This window comes from Staurois parvus, unplaced genomic scaffold (genome assembly GCF_062004578.1).
Source record: "Staurois parvus isolate SC_StPar_1 unplaced genomic scaffold, SC_StPar_1.0 ptg000417l, whole genome shotgun sequence".
NCBI lineage: Eukaryota > Metazoa > Chordata > Amphibia > Anura > Ranidae > Staurois > Staurois parvus.
Genome location: NW_028318213.1, coordinates 679,907 through 697,802, shown reverse-complemented (window position 1 = coordinate 697,802; position 17,896 = coordinate 679,907). Strand labels below are relative to the sequence as shown.

General features: G+C 49.2%; 1 protein-coding gene across 1 annotated transcript; it reads left to right on the top strand.

Annotated features, from left to right (window-relative positions):
* Positions 1-9,895: 9,895 nt before the first annotated feature.
* On the top strand, positions 9,896-11,623 carry LOC149454761 (E3 ubiquitin/ISG15 ligase TRIM25-like). Its single transcript, XM_089687082.1, has one exon. It carries the CDS (start codon positions 9,896-9,898, stop codon positions 11,621-11,623), a length of 1,728 nt encoding a protein of 575 aa, XP_089543208.1.
* Positions 11,624-17,896: the final 6,273 nt, after the last annotated feature.

The following is a 17,896-nucleotide window of genomic DNA, read 5'->3' as shown; positions in this document are numbered from 1 at the left end:
TACAGGCCTCCTCAGATGACTATCCGGAGCACTGTGTGCATTACAGGCCTCCTCAGACCACCATCCAGAGCGCTGTGTGCATTACAGGCCTCCTAATACCACTGTCCAGAGCATTGTGTGTATTACAAGCCCTCTCAGACCACCGGCCAGAGCACTGTGCGTTACAGGCCTCCTCAGATCAGGTGGTCTGAGAGGACTGTTATGCCCACAGTGCTTTGGACTGTAGTCTGAGGAGGCTTGTAATACACACAGTGCTCTGGTTGGTCTGAGGAGACCTGTAATGCACAGAGTGCTCTTGGTGGTCTGAGGAGGTCCTGAATGCACACAGTTCTCTGGTTGGTCTGAGGAGGTCTGGAATGCACACAGTTCTCTGGTTGGTCTGAGGAGGTCTGTAATGCATACAGTTCTCTGGTTGGTCTGAGGAGATCCTGAATGCACACAGTGCTCTGGGTGGTCTGAGGAGGTCCTGAATGCATACAGTGCTCTGGGTGGTCTGAGGAGGTCCTGAATGCACACAGTATTAGGCACACCACACCACTAAGCACACTACGGTCAATACTTTGCTTGCTGGGAGGGGAAGCACTCATGGGATTTACAGGTGGAGCTCCAAGGACCCCGGAAGTCCCCATAGGTAAACGTCCCTCCCTCACAATTTCATTACCTTTTCATTCATTGGTGAAAATTAAATTGATTTTCCTCATAGTTTTCCTCCATTGATGAATGTCGGGTCATTTTCATTTTGTTTTCATCATTGGAAAAATGCTGCTGAGGAAAATTATGGGTGAAAATGTTTTTGTTGATGAAATTACCACTGCATGCTGGGATTATTTTCCTTGCACCTGATTGGATGCTTTTCACAAAGTGAAGCTTCACCACATTCACTAAGCTCTGGGGAAAATGAGGCAACTGCACTTGCAGAGTGCCCAGTCTATTTGCCTTTGGTATGCTGTCACGGTGTGCCCCCCCCCTTGCCTGCTGTCCCTTCACCCCTCCCTCCCCCCTTGCAGACTCCTCACATCCTGTCACAGCCTACTTCAAAAGGCTGTACAGGATGGGAGGAAGCGGCCCCTGTGGTGCGGGTCTCACCTCTCCCAGCAATGTCACTGGAGAGTCACGTCCCCCCACCAGGAGAGCCCTGGCGCAGGCCGCTGGGATGTCTCAGCGTGCCCCCCCCCAGTGGGCGCACCATGGGCACAAGGCTTCCCACACTCTGCGCTCACCGGAGACAAAGGCCACGCTCACGAGAGCACGGCCCGAGTCAGGGAGGCGTGCCTTTTTGCCCCGGAAACGCGGCGCTGGGCCAATGTTGCCAGGGCAACCGGGAAGCATCCTACTCCAGCTTTAAAAAAGTCAGAGCGGAACCCAGCCTGTGCCTTTCTTCCCGCTGGTCCCTGGATCTCCTGCCGGGAGGTCTGGGCTGAGGCCAGACCCCAGTAGCCATCCCCACTGAGCACTCTGCCAATCCCTGTGCCCAGAAATACTCTGCTGTCGTTGTGTACCCAGTAATACTCTGCTGTCGCTGGTGCCAAGAAATACTCTGCTGTCACTGGTGCTCAGAAATACTCTGCTGTCACTGGTGCTCAGAAATACTCTGCTGTCGCTGGTGCCAAGAAATACTCTGCTGTCGCTGTGTGCTCAGAAATACTCTGCTGTCGCTGGTGCCAAGAAATACTCTGCTGTCGCTGGTGCTCAGAAATACTCTGCTGTCGCTGGTGCCAAGAAATACTCTGCTGTCGCTGGTGCTCAGAAATACTCTGCTGTCGCTGTGTGCCCAGAAATACTCTGCTGTCACTGTGTTCCCAGAAATACTCTGCTGTCACTGGTGCCCAGAAATACTCTGCTGTCACTGTGGGCCCAGAAATACTCTGCTGTCGCTGTGTTCCCAGAAATACTCTGCTGTCGCTGTGTGCCCAGAAACACTCTGCTGTCGCTGTGTTCCCAGAAATACTCTGCTGTCGCTGTGTTCCCAGAAATACTCTGCTGTCACTGTGGGCCCAGAAATACTCTGCTGTCACTGTGGGCCCAGAAATACTCTGTTGCCGATTCCTGTGCCCAGAAATACTCTTCTGGAAGTACCCGCTGTGTGTCCAGAAATACTTGTTGGATTACCTGCTGTGTGACAAGGAGTATCATTGCCTGCTGCCGGCTGTGTGTGCCAGAGGTGACCCCTGCCAGAACTGTGAGTGTGCACACCCCCCCTTGTTTGCCCTGCCTGGACTATCCGTGAATCTCCCTGTTTGCCCTGCCTGGACTATCCGTGAATCTCCCCGTTTGCCCTGCCTGGACTATCCGTGAATCTCCCTGTTTGCCCTGCCTGGACTATCCGTGAATCACCCCGTTTGCCCTGCCTGGACTATCCGTGAATCCCTCAATTTGCCCTATCGTGGGCCGGATTACAATTATTATTATTCACTCTCTTGGCCCCCGAGATTCTCTCTCCTCTTTCTGTAGGGGTCCCTCAAGGTTCCGTCCTTGGACCCCTACTCTTCTTAACCTCGGAAACTACTAAGCAACTTACTCACACCCTTGTTATCTCTTGCCTTGACTATTGTAACTCCCTCCTCATCGGCTGACCTCATCGCAGGCTATCCCCTCTTCAGTCAATCATGAATGCTGCTGCCAGACTCATCCACCTTACTAACTGTTCTGTATCTGCCACCCCTCTCTGCCAATCGCTCCACTGGCCTCTATTCAGTGTCCTCCACCCCTCTCTGCCAATCCCTCCACTGGTCTCCATTCAGTGTCCTCCACCCCTCTCTGCCAATCCCTCCACTGACCTTCATTCAGTGTCCTCCATCCCTCTCTGCCGATCCCTCCACTGGCCTCCACTCAGCGTCCTCCACCCCTCTCTGCTAATCCCTCCACTGGCCTCCACTCAGCGTCCTCCACCCCTCTCTGCCAATCCCTCCACTGGCCTCCACTCAGCGTCCTCCACCCCTCTCTGCCAATCCCTCCACTGGCCTCCACTCAGTGTCCTCCACCCCTCTCTGCCAATCCCTCCACTGGCCTCCACTCAGCGTCCTCCACCCCTCTCTGCCAATCTCTCCACTGGCCTCCACTCAGCGTCCTCCACCCCTCTCTGCCAATCCCTCCACTGGCCTCCACTCAGTGTCCTCCACCCCTCTCTGCCAATCCCTCCACTGGCCTCCACTCAGTGTCCTCCACCCCTCTTCCAATCCCTCCACTGGCCTCCACTCAGTGTCCTCCACCTCTCTTCCAATCCCTCCACTGGCCTCCACTCAGTGTCCTCCACCTCTCTTCCAATCTCTCCACTGGCTTCCCATTGCCCAACGGATAAAATTCAAAACATTAACAATAACATATAAAGCCATTTATAACTCTGCCCCAAATTATATCAGCAATCTTGTCTCCAAATATCACCCAAACTGTACTCTCCGCTCCTCGCACGACCTCCTACTCTCTAGCTCCCTTGTCTCCTCCTCCCATGCTTGTCTCCAGGACTTCTCCAGAGCTTCCCCCATCCTCTGGAATTCTCTACCCCAATCTATCAGACTATCGCCTACTCTGCTCACTTTTAGGCAATCTCTGAAAACCTCTATCTTCAGGGAAGCCTATCCTGCCCTCACCTAATGCTGGAATCCTCTACTCTACCTACCAGTCCATCCCCCACAGTTACTACTATTTGTACCACCAGCCCCTCCCTCTTAGATTGTAAGCTCCCAGGATCAGGCCCTCCTATCTCTCTTGTATTGAACTGCATTGTTGCTGTATTGTCTCCCGTAATATTGTAAAGCGCTGAGCAAACTGTTGGTGCCATAAATCCTGTATAATAATAATAATCAGGACTGAGGAATAGGATAGGCAGCATAGGCAGTCTTCAAGGGATCCCAGATCCCTAACAAATGGAATCAGTTACATCAGCATCAGGGACAAGATAGTTGCTGTTGATCCAGGACTGATTCATGTTGATAAATGTCAGCTGGTCAGCGGAGTCTGTGGACAGACGCACTCTTTTATCCATCACAAATCCTCCAGCAGCACTGAATGTCCGTTCGGAAAGCACGCTGGGTGCAGGACAGGTCAGTAGCTGGATGGCATATTGAGCAAGTTCTGGCCAGTGATCCATCCTCAAGACCCAGTAACCCAGTGGATGTTCAGCTGGAAAGGTCTCCAAGTCTGCTCTTGCCCCTAGATAATCCTGCACCATATGATGCAGACCCTGCCAATGGGTGCTTAAACCTAACATCCCTGTACACAAGACTAATGCCAGCCATAGACAGTTAAAAAATCGTCTGATTTTTAATCCGAAAGAATAATCGGCGGATTTTCGCTCTGTTAGTGGGTTAATTGGTCAGCCAATTTTCAGGTATTTTGCACTTTTGGATTATCGGTCATGTTGGAAAATTTGTGTAAAACAGACGATTTTAGCGGCAATGATGGCCAAATCGGACGATCGTTTTAACGAAAAAAAATATGCTCATGAGCCGTGACCTGCAAGGAACAGAAGTTTGGCTGTTATATGGGGTTATCTTCATGACTTAGTCAGCCGATTTGTGTAAGTGGTGGTGGTAACGTCAGCTTAACGAACGACCGATTTCTCATTTATAGTTCGAAAAAGCAGCCTATTTTTGACCCGTCTGTGGCCTGTATAAAGAACTGTTTGAAGGCTGTGACCCCGCCCCATCTGTGACCCCGCCCTGTCTGTGACCCCGCCCCAGCTGTGACCCCACCCTGGCTGTGGCCCCGCCCCAGCTGTGACCTCCCTCCATGAGCTGATCTAAATTTATAACACAACACAACTCTTCTCCGCCCCAATTAGGAACTGATAAGGATCACATGAATTGGGGGGATGTTTCTCCAACACAGACCAGAGTGAAGAGCAACAAGAGGTGAGAATCAACCAACACAAACAGACCAAAATATATACACTATTTGTTCTGAGGTTTGTAGAAGTCTATGCGTTGCTGAAGTTCCAGTTTGGAGTGGAGATGAGAGCAGCAATTTCCCCAGAGATGGCAGAAGTCTATGCGTTGCTGAAGTTCCAGTTTGGAGTGGAGATGAGAGCAGCAATTTCCCCAGAGATGGCAGAAGTCTATGCGTTGCTGAAGTTCCAGTTTGGAGCGGAGATGAGAGCAGCAATTTCCCCAGAGATGGCAGAAGTCTATGCGTTGCTGAAGTTCCAGTTTGGAGTGGAGATGAGAGCAGCAATTTCCCCAGAGATGGCAGAAGTCTATGCGTTGCTGAAGTTTCAGTTTGGAGTGGAGACGAGAGCAGCAATTTCCCCAGAGATGGCAGAAGTCTATGCCTTGCTGAAGTTCCAGTTTGGAGTGGAGATGAGAGCAGCAATTTCCCCAGAGATAGTAGAAGTCTATGCGTTGGTGAAGTTCCAGTTTGGAGTGGAGATGAGAGCAGCAATTTCCCCAGAGATAGCAGAAGTCTATGCGTTGCTGAAGTTCCAGTTTAGACTTCCACTGATTTTGGTCGCTGCCAACAATTGTTTGGTTTAGGGCCCCACCAACACTCAAGGCACTATTTTATTTATTTTGTACCCCTTACGCATTCACAAGGGAGGGCAGCATCAGGGCGCCCCCTTTTATATAAAGGGGTACACTTTTGCTAATGACTCCCCTGCCTGCAGACCCCCACCAGGCCAGGATTGTGGGGAAGAGGCCCTTGTCCCCATGCTGAGAGCACATGGCCTGGTAAGGCCCAGGGAGGGGAGGGCCGCTCGTTCATCCCCCCCCCCTTTCTGGCCTGCCAGGCCTGCGCTCGGATAAAGGGTCTGGTAGGAGGTTAGGAGGGACCCCACACTTTTTCCACCTATTTTTTGGGGGGTGTGGTTCCCCTTAAGGCCTAAAGTGCTTGGTATGGCTTTTAGGGGGAACCTCATGCACATTAAAAAATAAATTTCACTTTGGGGTCCTTCCTAACCTTCCCACCAGACCCAAAGGGTCTGGTAACGATTAGGAGGGACCCCACACTTTTTTTTTTTTAATATAAATGTCAGTCGTGCTGCAGCAGGCTCTATACATTGTACAGATGTGCAACTTTGCAGGTAGTTTATGGGGACCCCCCAGGAATGATAATAAAGTTTTTAATTTGTTTTGTTTTTTTTACTTTAAGCAATGAAAAAATGACTGTCCTTTTAAAACGGTACTTTTTGAAAAAATTTTTCACCGGTTCCTGTCCCTCAGGGCCGTCCCCGAGTCCCCATACCTCTTCTGGGGCCAATAACTGGCATAAAAGCCTTCAGAATGGTCACTTTTCAATGTACAACTTCCAGTCCCATAGACTTGCATTGAGTTCAAAGTTTGCAGTTGAACTTTCCTCAAGTTCGAATGTTTGACCGCGAACTGAACAGGGGGGGTGTTGGACCCGTCACTACTTATTACATGTCTGTGTCCTTCTGTACAAGAATTCTAAGTCCTCATGCACACGGGACGTTGTTACAGCGGCTGTTTTTGGCTTTTGATGATTTTTTCTCCAGCCAGTAAACCCCCAGCATGTTCTCCTCGGTGTCCATACACACAGAGACTGGAATCAGCGTTTTCTGGCTGGAAATAAAACCCGGAACTAGCGGGCTTCTAGATACATTTTTTAGCTGTAAACACGCTCTAATGCTGAATAACGTAGAAAAATTCAGCAAAATGCAGTAAATCGCGGCAAACCAGTGTTTTTTGAACTTTTTTTTTTTTTTTTACCAAAAAAACCTTGAAAAACAGCAAAACGTTGCTAAACGCTAATGCAAAAACGCTAAAAAAACTCTGGTATTTAAAGTGACTTTACACAGCTAATGTTACCAGCGTTATCACCCCCCCCCCCATGTGCATGGAGCCTTCTAGCTATGTGTCTCAGTCCCAGCCTCGCCCCGTGTAGGAATGTACACCTCGCCCCGTGTAGGAGGGTACAGAACGGGTCACACTGGTTATTATTATTATTATTATTACATGGAGTTTATATAGCGCCAAAGGGTTTGCTCAGCGCTGTACAATAGGGGGGGACAATACATGGCACAGTACAACAATAACAAACAACGTACGAGGGGTAAGAGGGCCCTACTCTTTCGAGCTTACAATCTAGGAGGGAGGGGTTAGTGGTACAGTAGGGAGTGGCTGAGAGGAATAGAGTGGTGGAAGGAATGAGGGAGAATGGCCGTTAGGTGGGGGTGGGGTAGGCTTCCCTGAAGAGGTGGGGTTTCAGGGAGCGCCTGAATGTGGGGGGGGAAGGCGACAGTCTGATGGATTGGGGCAGTGAGTTCCAGAGGATGGGGGAGGACCTGGAGAAGTCTTGCAGTCGCGCATGGGAGGCGGAGACCAGGGAGCAGGATAGAAGGAGGTCCAGTGAGGAGCGAAGGGTACGGGTAGGGTGGTACTTGGGGATCAGGTTGGTGAGGTAGTCAGGGGCAGTGTTGTGAACGGCTTTGTAGGTCAGGGTTAGAAGTTTAAATTTGATGCGTTGGGCAATCGGGAGCCACTGGAGGGAGAGGCAGAGGGGGGTGGCAGAGGTGGAGCGGTTGGTGAGGTGGATGAGTCTAGCCGCTGAGTTCAGGATGGTCTGAAGCGGGGAGAGCTTGCACTGGGGTAGGCCGGTGAGGAGGGAGTTGCAGTAGTCCAGGCGTGAAATAATCAGGGAGTGTACGAGTAGTTTAGTGGTGTCTGGGGTAAGGAAGGAGCGTATCTTGGCGATGTTGCGGAGGTGGAGCCTGCATGTGTTTGTAAGTGATTTGACATGAGGTTGGAAGGAGAGATTCGAGTCAAGAATGACGCCAAGGACTTTGGCTTGCGGGGCAGGAATGATAGTGGAGTTGTTGGTGATGATGGATAGGATGGGGGGGCTGCAGGGTGGGGGAAAAACAAGGAGCTCGGTTTTGGAGAGGTTAAGCTTGAAGAAATGGAGCGACATCCAGTCTGAGATGTCGTTTAGGAGGTGAGTGATGCGGGCGGAGATGGTGGGGGTGAGGAGAGGGGTGGAGAGGTAAATTTGAGTGTCGTCAGCGTAGAGGTATGAGTTTGCCCAGGGAGGAGGTGTAGATGGAGAAGAGAAGGGGTCCAAGGACAGAGCCTTGGGGGACCCCAACAGAGAGGGGGAGGGAGGGGGAGGTGGCACAGTTGTAGGTGACGCTGAAGGAGCGTCGGGATAGGTAAGATGAGAACCAGGAGAGAGAGCGGTATCTCTGAAGCCAAGGGAGAGTAGTTTAAGGAGGAGGGGGTGGTCAACTGTGTCGAAGGCCACAGAAAGGTCCAGGAGAAGGAAGACAGAGTAGTCGCCCTTGGCTTTGGCGTTTAGAAGGTTGTTAGTGATTTTGAGGAGGGTGGTTTCGGTGGAGTGTAGGGGACAGAAGCCGGACTGTAGTGGGTCAAGGAGGTTATTTTCAGTAAGGTGGGCACTTAGGCGATCGTAGACTATGCGCTCAAGGAGCTTGGATGTGAGTGGCAGCAGGGAGATGGGTCTGAGGTTGTTGGAGTCCGCGGGATCCAGGGAGGGCTTTTTGAGGATGGGGGTAATATGCGCGTGCTTTAGGGGGGAGGGGAATGCGCCAGTAGAGAGGAAGAGATTGAAGATGTGGGTGAGGGAGTGGATGAGGGAAGAGGGGGGTGACCGGAGGAGTTGAGAGGGGATAGGGTCCAGGGGGCAGGTAGTGAGTTGGGCTTCTGAGAGGACCTTGGCGACTTCCTCAGTGGTGACAGGGCTTAGGGAGTGCAGTGCATGGGGGGTTATGGTGGGCGGGGCCTTGGGAGAAGTGGGAGGCAGTGTGGTTGTGAGGGCAGAGGAGGGGGGAGATGAGGGGGTGACGGGGGTGGGGAGGTAGATTGCGAGTTGACAATGTCCTTACGGATAGCGTCAATCTTGTTGTGGAAATGGGTGGCAATCTCGTGGACGGGGAGTGAGGTACTGAGTGGAGGAGGGAGGGGAGAGAGCAGGGAGTTGAAGGTGGAGAAGAGTCGGCAAGGGCAGGAGGAGAGGGTGTTGATTAGGTTAACAAAATAGGCCTGCTTGGCGGCGTGGAGGGAAGAGGTGTAAGTGAGGAAGGCAGATTTGTAGAGGGAGAATGCATGAGGGGACCTGGTTTTGTGCCATAGTCTCTCTAGTGTGCGACTGCGACGTTTGAGGCATTTAGTGCTGTCATTCTGCCATGGTTGAAGCGGCCTAGGTTTGATGATGCGTGTGGTTAGGGGTGCCAGAGAGTCTAGGGCAGCTGACAGTGAGTCGTTGTACAAGGTGGTGGCTATGTCAGGACATGACAGTGAGAGGATGCTGTCGGGTAGGCGGTCGGCGGCCGGGTTCAGGTTGCGGCTGGTGATGGTTTGGTGTTTTTTGGGGGGGGGGGAGTTGGGGGAAGGGGAGATGGAGAATGTGATGAGGTGGTGGTCGGAGAGAGGGAAGGGGGTGTTAGAGAACTGGTTGAGGGTACAGAGGTGGGAGAAGACGAGGTCCAGGGTGTTCCCTTCAATGTGGGTGGAAAATTGCATGTGCTGTGTGAGCGCGAAGGAGGAGGTTAGGTGGAGGAATTGGGAAGTAGCCGGGGTGTTGTCGTTGATGGGGATATTGAAGTCCCCGAGGATGATGGTCGGTAGCTCAGAGGAGAGGAAGAAGGGAAGCCAGGTGGTGAAGTTGTCCAGGAAGAGGGGTATGCACCCAGGAGGTCTGTAGATCACTGAGATCCTTAGGGGGGTGGGTGAGAAAAGTCGGATGCAGTTGGCCTCAAAGGAGGTAAAGGAAAGAGAGGGTGGGTTAGGGAGGACCAGGAAGGTGCTCAGCGGAGATAGGAGCAAGCCGACACCACCACCTCTGCGACCGCTCAGTCTTGGCGAATGGGTCCAGATGAGACCTCCATGGGTGAGTGCCGCAGGGGAAGTGGAGTCAGTGGCCTGTACACAGGTTTCGGTACGGAGTGTCAGACTTTCACTTTCGTTTCTCTCTTCCACTCTCAGCGATGTCGTCTTCTGATCTGAGGAAGGAGCTGGAATGTTCCGTCTGTCTGGAATTTTATACAGATCCTGTAACCCTGAGATGTGGACACAACTTCTGCCGGGACTGTATTGGCCGTGTGTTGGATACACAGGAGGAGTCTGGAAGTTATTTCTGTCCTGAATGTAATCAAAGCTTCAAGAAACGTCCCGTCCTTCAGAAGCATCTGAAGCTACGTAACATAGTGGAGAACTTCCAGTCTACCCATCCAGAGCAGCAGGAGTCCGGGGTCTTCTGTACTTACTGTATTCACACTCCTGTACCGGCTGTGAAATCCTGTCTGATGTGTGAAGCTTCTCTGTGTGACAACCACCTGAGAGTCCACAGCAAGTCACCAGAACACGTCCTATGTGCTCCCACCACTTCCCTGAAGGACAGGAAATGCTCCATCCATAAGAAGATCTTGGAGTATTACTGCACTGAGGACTCCACCTGTATCTGTGTGTCCTGCAGCCTGGATGGAGAACATCGGGGACACCAGGTGGAGACTCTGGAAGAGGCCTCTGAGATGAAGAAAAAGAAACTGAGGAATGTTCTGCAGAAACTGATGACAGAGAGAAAGGAGATGGAGAAAAGAGTCCAGAGTCTGCAGGAACGCAGGAGGAAAGTACAAGGAAAAGCAGATGATGAAACCAAGAGAGTCACTGCCTTGTTCAGAGACCTCAGGAGACATCTGGAAGACCTGGAGAAGAGAGTCCTGAGGGACATCTCCGGGTGGGCAGAGCGGGTCTCCCGTCCCATGTTGGATTATATTCGGGATCTGGAAATAAAGAAGGAGGAGCTGTCCAGGAAGATGAGGGACATTGAGGAGCTGTGTAACACGACGGATCCACTGACTGTACTACAGGAATCAGACACAGGTGACTTGTGTGATACTGAGGGTGGAGATGAGGACAGAGAGAGACATGAAAACCTCCTCCATGATGGAGGGGATGGGGATGTGGGGGGGATCTCGCACACATTACACACGGGTTTATCTGATATCATGTCTGGGGTCAATGTACAGAAATGTACAGGCACACATGTCTCTCCACATTCTACTACAAAGGGCGAAGGTCCCATCAATGCTCAACCACCCAGGGATGACCCCCAACCCTCCCCCACTGGAGGACCAAATATTGGGGCTGTACAGCAAACATGGGGGGTGTTGAGGGTTACAGACATATTACTGGATGTGAGGACAGCTGGTAATCATCTACATATATCAGATGACGGGAAAACTGCATCCTCATCATCAGATCAGAATCGGCCAGAAAGACCAGAGAGGTTCCGGGATTGTCCTCAGGTGATGAGCAGTCAGAGCTTCTCCTCCGGGAGACATTACTGGGAAGTGGATGTCGGGGGGTCAGAGTACTGGAGAGTCGGGATGTGTTACCCCAATATAGACAGGAGAGGAGGTCAGTCAGCGATTGGATGTAATAAGAAGTCCTGGGGGTTGGAGAGGGTGGGGTGGTTTGGGGGTAAGCAGTACTCAGTGATACATGACAGTAATTGGACCCCATTCCCCGGCGGTGTCTCCAGTACCAGAGTTAGGATAGATCTGGATTATGAGGCCGGGCGGATCTCCTTCTATGATCTGTGTGACCCGATCCGACACCTCCACACCTTCACCACCACCTTCACTCAGCCCCTCCATGCCGGGGTATGGGTATGGGAAGGTTGTATAAAGATATGTGGGAGGAGCCAGAAGTGAGAGATCTGCCCAGAGACATCACAAGGGGGATGGTCTGATTGGTGATTGGTGCAATACTCAGCCAATAGGAGGAAGGGCAGGAAACGGGAGTGATTTGTGGAGAAAGCTGCAGGTTCCAGGGCCGTCATCTTCATCCTAAACCTCACTTCACTCCCTAGTGTGTCACTGACCAGGAACAAGCATGCAGGAGGTCCGAGTGTTCCGCCTTCACTGGCTGCATGCTTGTTCTGGGTCAGTGACACCCTAAGTAGTGTAGCCAGGATGGAGATGATAGCCCTGGAGCCGGAACCTTCCCAGTGTATCTGTAGCCACAATGTGTGTTTTCAGTTTTGGATGGAGTGTGGAAGGATTAGAGCCCCTGTCAGTTTTTCCTGCTATCCAGGACTCTGTCAGAATGGTTTCCTTTCACTTCCTGTCCTGCTGACAACAATTTCCCCGACAGGAAGTGAGGGGAAGTCTCTCTGTATTGGAGCCCTGCATAGCAGGACCGTCCTGGCTAGACATGTGACCACCAACACATTTCTTTTCCTTCACTTCCTTATGGAGATCATTTCACTTCCCTCCATTTTCCGGTTTTGGAATTTGTTTTGTTTTGTTTCAAATTCAGAAAATTCAAATCTAATTCAAAAAGTATTGAATCAACATTCAGATGTATTCTATTCTATTCAACTAAATTCAGAAATATAAAGTAATAAATTGATGATCAAATTTATTCTAAACGAAATTTGAATTTCAGTGCACAGTTATATTCTATTTTTATTCTATTCTATTTATTCTATTCTTTTATTTCCTATTCTTTTCTAAATTTGGATTTTGGAAAATGGCTATATTCTATTTTGTTTTCTATTCTATTATCTATTCTATTCTTTTTATTTTATTCAACTCCATTCTATTCTTTTCAAAATCTGAATTTCCGAAGATAGCCATATTCTATTTTATTGTATTCTAATATTTAATTTACAGTTCTATGCTTTTCTATTCTATATTCTTTTTTATCCCTTTATTTCATATTCTATTCTGTTTTACTCTATTATTTTTTTCTATTCTGAATTTTGATTTGGAATGCAAGGAACCGCACCTGCCTAGTCCTGGGAGACAATGTATGTCACAGGATTGGTTTCCTCTCTGTGTCTCACCTGAGGCCACGCCAATCACTGGGTGTATGGAGGGCGTACAGCCACTGGAATGCTCCACACAGAACCCCGCCCCTCCTCTTTATTCCAAGCTAAGACTCTGCCTCCCTCCATTCTGAGATGGATCTTTGTAACGATCGATGTGCACCCAGCATGCTGATCCTTCGTCTATATTCCAATGGCGGCTCATTCTTCTCATCTCTATTCATTGTCACAAATATTTCCTATAACCAGGAAGTGATGCAGCGCTACTCTGATAATGAGATTGATACGGATACTATATAAATATATCCATAGAAATGACACCATGTATAAAGGTGACACCATGTGCAACAAACACACAAACCGTGACCTCCGGGGATCTATAATCGGTGACCCGATCCTCCGGGGATCTATAATCGGTGACCCGGTCCTCCGGGGATCTATAATGGGTGACCCGATCCTCCGGGGATCTATAATCGGTGACCCGGTCCTCCGGGGATCTATAATCGGTGACCCGACCCTCCGGGGATCTATAATCGGTGACCCGGTCCTCCGGGGATCTATAATCGGTGACCCGGTCCTCCGGGGATCTATAATCGGCGACCCGATCCTCCGGGGATCTATAATCGGCGACCCGATCCTCCGGGGATCTATAATCGGCGACCCGATCCTCCGGGGATCTATAATCGGCGACCCGATCCTCCGGGGATCTATAATCGGCGTCCCGATCCTCCGGGGATCTATAATCGGTGACCCGATCCTCATTGGATCCCAAGTGTACACAGTGAATATTGAACCCCTCAGAAGATGGGAATGTCAGATGGAAGCAATACTAATGGTACGGTATAATTGTGCAGACATCCAAAATGAGGATCCAAAGTGATGGTGGAAAACAAATCAAACAAACAAATATGTAAACTTCCCCCAAATCGGACTAGATGGTGATCCGTCCGAGATTAAACCTCAAGGAAACGCATGAAAAGTGCATAAACCTGTAACAATAAAATATCCAAATCCCAAAAAGATATAAAGTGTTTTTATCCACAATCAATGTATATGCAAACCAAACCCAATCAATACTACAAACAATCGTGATCCTATATTCTGGAAAACGCAGGACTCCAAATTAGAGGGAAAACATAGTGAGAGTCCAAATGTGGCCCCACACCACTGTATATTCAACATACACAAATGGCAGTGGTGCCCGTGGATGGTGAAGGTGAGTGATCACAGAAGGGGATCCATCAGAGGCCGGATTGGCCGCTCACCTCCTTCCACCCACAGGGGGTCCAAACACTTTTGTATCACTAACACAGATCCTCCATGTATAGGATTCCTCTACTCCTGGATCTCTCCCCTCAGCAATCTCACTCTCAGGGATGTACATAGAAGTCGCAGAATCCTCGCCAGGTAAACGCATGAGGACGCGGCTGTTTGTTGTGAGTTCCTGTTGAGAACGACGTGTGCAGCATCATGATATTGGCCCGTACCATATGCATTTACCAGCCAATCTTCCTATACACCGTCCAATCTCGATGGTACAACCAGATCTACACAATCAGGAGATAACGATGCGTTTATATCAGCACTACAGCACCATAAAGATGGCTACAAAGCTCTAACAATGACTTTGGTATGAATACAAATGATGATCCTCGGCCACCATATCTCCCCACTCCCAGGTACGCCGTTCTCTGAGATTTGTGGCCGGAACACTCGGCAGGTAAAGATGTTCCTCGTCCAGCAGCAGTCTCTCCGACCAGCAGAAGTTCTCCTCTGTTTAGTAAGCCAGCAAACTTGTTTCTTCGCAGGAAAAAGGTTTTTCCAAATTAAAGATTGTTTTTCTTTTCAAGCCAAAAGTGTGTTTGTCTCATCAAAGGGATTCTCTCCAGAAAAAGTTTTTTTTTTTATCAACCAAAAAGTTCTGTTTTCTCAAACAAAAAGTTAAGGTTTTTTTTTCCTTTTTCTTTTCTCTCCTCCTGTATAAATACTGTGGGGATCCATTGTCTGTTGGGTCCACCCGTAGTACATGTCGATTGGACGATCCGAGTATGCCGTCTATTCTAGATGTTCTTTACCTGTCCACTAGAGGCAGTCATGTTCCAGGAATGAAATTTGGATTTCCTGTTTATGTGAATTGTGAAGTAGTGCTGCATTCATGAAATACGGGTCATGATGAAATGTCAAAGTGGCTCTCATTTCTATCCCTCTTGGTGACGTCCATTTGGTTGAGTTGGTGTAAGTATTGTGGGCCGTCCTTATTAGATGAGGATTATATTTCTGTGGTTATCAAGTATTATGAAAATGGTTGATACTGAGAAGAATGTTGCGGTCATTTGTCATGGTACTTCATCAGATGACGCACATGCATTATATCAGGCCATCATCTCACATATCTCATATCTTTGTGAACTCTGATATGTAGCTATGTATTGTTAGTAAATCATTTGTGTTTGTATTTCTCAAACGGTCTCCCCATAATCTCCATCCATAGCACGTCATTGGAGACTGGCTGATATTTGCTTCATACTTCATGTGGTTTTGCAGCTGAGAAATGAATGTGATTGCATCATGTGACCAGAATATGTAGATATGGAGAAGTCTGCTTAACCCTCCAACAGCGGAGTATATGGCTTAGTGAAGGAGTTTGGTTCCCATGAATTGCAGAATTTACAGTCTGTGTAAACACCTGAGGATTGGAGGTGTGGCTGAATCTATTCATCCTTCAGAGGGCCGTTGTCTATGGGGCTCATTGGCCGTTGTCTCTGGGACTCATTGGCCATTGTCTTTGGGGCTCATTGGCCGTTGTCTCTGGGACTCATTGGCCATTGTCTATGGGGCTCATTGGCCGTTGTCTCTGGGACTCATTGGCCATTGTCTGTGGGGCTCATTGGCCATTGTCTGTGGGGCTCATTGGCCAGTGTCTGTGGGGCTCATTGGCCAGTGTCTGTGGGGCTCATTGGCCATTGTCTGTGGGGCTCATTGGCCAGTGTCTGTGGGGCTCATTGGCCAGTGTCTGTGGGGCTCATTGGCCAGTGTCTGTGGGACTGACTATGGCAAACACGCAGTTGTTATCCCAGCAGATTTTACTCTGTTGATAATAAGTGTTAAAGTTCCTGACACGTTCCTCTCCCAGTCCCGACACGTTCCTCTCCCAGTCCCGACACGTTCCTCTCCCCGTCCCGACACGTTCCTCTCCCCGTCCCGACACGTTCCTCTCCTCGTCTGGTTTAACAATTGTAAGAATGTATTGGAAGCTTTACTTGGTTATGATGTGATTTGGGGAGAACCATCTCAAGGTCCCGTATTGTCTTTCCGTGTTATTCCTCTCATCATCCAGGTCCATACATGCTGTGGCTTCACAATGAACATTTAGGACTTTTGGCCAACACTGGCCCGGTGATTTATGCTCAGGGCTGTGTGAACTCTTTGTGTTTCTTCTTCTCAATCCTGAGGGATAAATCGGCCATTTAGATTCAGTCAGCATAGTGTTTGGTGAACATCACCTTGTTCTTATGAGCACCTGGGGGGTCAGCAATTGTGAGCGTTTCTTGTATAAATGGTCTATTGTAAAGGAAAGACACTTCACTTCTCCCGACACTGCTGGTGATTGTTACATGTCACATTGAGTGATATTTTGCTGTAAATTATGGATATTGATGTATCAAAATCATAACTCTGCATACTGGCGGTCGGTCACTATGTATACTGGAGGTCTGTCTCTCTGTATACTGGAGGTCTGTCTTTCTGTATACTGGAGGTCTGTTTCTCTGTATACTGGAGGTCTGTCTCTCTGTATACTGGCGGTCTGTCGCTCTGTATACTGGCGGTCTGTCGCTCTGTATACTGGCGGTCTGTCGCTCTGTATACTGGCGGTCATTACAATGCAGAGATCAGGGCTGCACTACATACAAGATCCATGACTTGTTTCTGGAGTGTGGGATACAGAGGGTTAGTAGAACGTCGGCCAACATTCTTCCTGTATTGTGACACCAACAATGTTTATGTTAATGTTAAAGCAAGCAGATGGATGGATGGACTGATGGATATACATAACACACATACATCCTGCATTGTCTTTCCCTGGCAGAGTCTCTGTAAGAACCATGACTTGTGCTGGCAGAGAGGAATGCAGGATGTGTGCGTTCTGTCCGTCCCATGGAGGATCTTTTAGTTAAAGCCTTGCTGGGGTCGGAATACAGCCTGGATAGATGGATCCATCCAGCCAGTAAACCCCCCAGCATGTTCTCCTCGGTGTCCATACACACAGACTGGAATCAGCGTTTTCTGGCTGGAAATAAAACCCAGAACTAGCGGGTTTCTAGAGCAATTTTGTAGCTCTAGACACGCTCTAATGCTGAAAAACACAGCAAAACGCAGTAAACCGCTGTAAACTGGCATTTTTGTACTTTTTTTTTTTTTACTAAAAAAATTTTTTGGTAACAAAAAAATTTGAAAAAACACCACTAAATGCTAATGCAAAAACCCTAAAAAAAACTCTGGTATTTAAAGTGACTTTACAAAGCTAATGTTACCAATATTATCACCCCCCCCCCCCCCCCCAGTGTACATGGAGCCTTCTAGCTATGTGTCTCAGTCCCAGCCTCCCCCTGTGTAGGAATGTACACCTCGCCCCCTGTAGGAGTGTACAGAACGGGTCACACTGGTTACGGAGTGTCAGACTTTCACTTTCGTTTCTCTCTCCTGCTCTCAGCGATGGCGTCTTCTGATCTGAAGAAGGAGCTGGAATGTTCCGTCTGTCTGGACTTTTATACAGATCCTGTAACCCTGAGATGTGGACACAACTTCTGCCGGGACTGTATTGGCCTTGTGTTGGATACACAGGAGGAGTCTGGAGATTTTTCCTGTCCTAAATGTAATCAAAGCTTCAAGAAACGTCCTGTCCTTCAGAAGAATCTGAAGCTACGTAACATAGTGGAGAACTTCCAGTCTACCTATCCAGAGCAGGAGGAGTTCGGGGTCTTCTGTACTCACTGTATTCACACTCCTGTACCGGCTGAGAAATCCTGTCTGCATTGTGAAGCTTCTCTGTGTGACAACCACCTGAGAGTCCACAGCAAGTCACCAGAACACGTCCTATGTGACCCCACCACTTCCCTGAAGGACAGGAAATGCTCCATCCATAAGAAGATCCTGG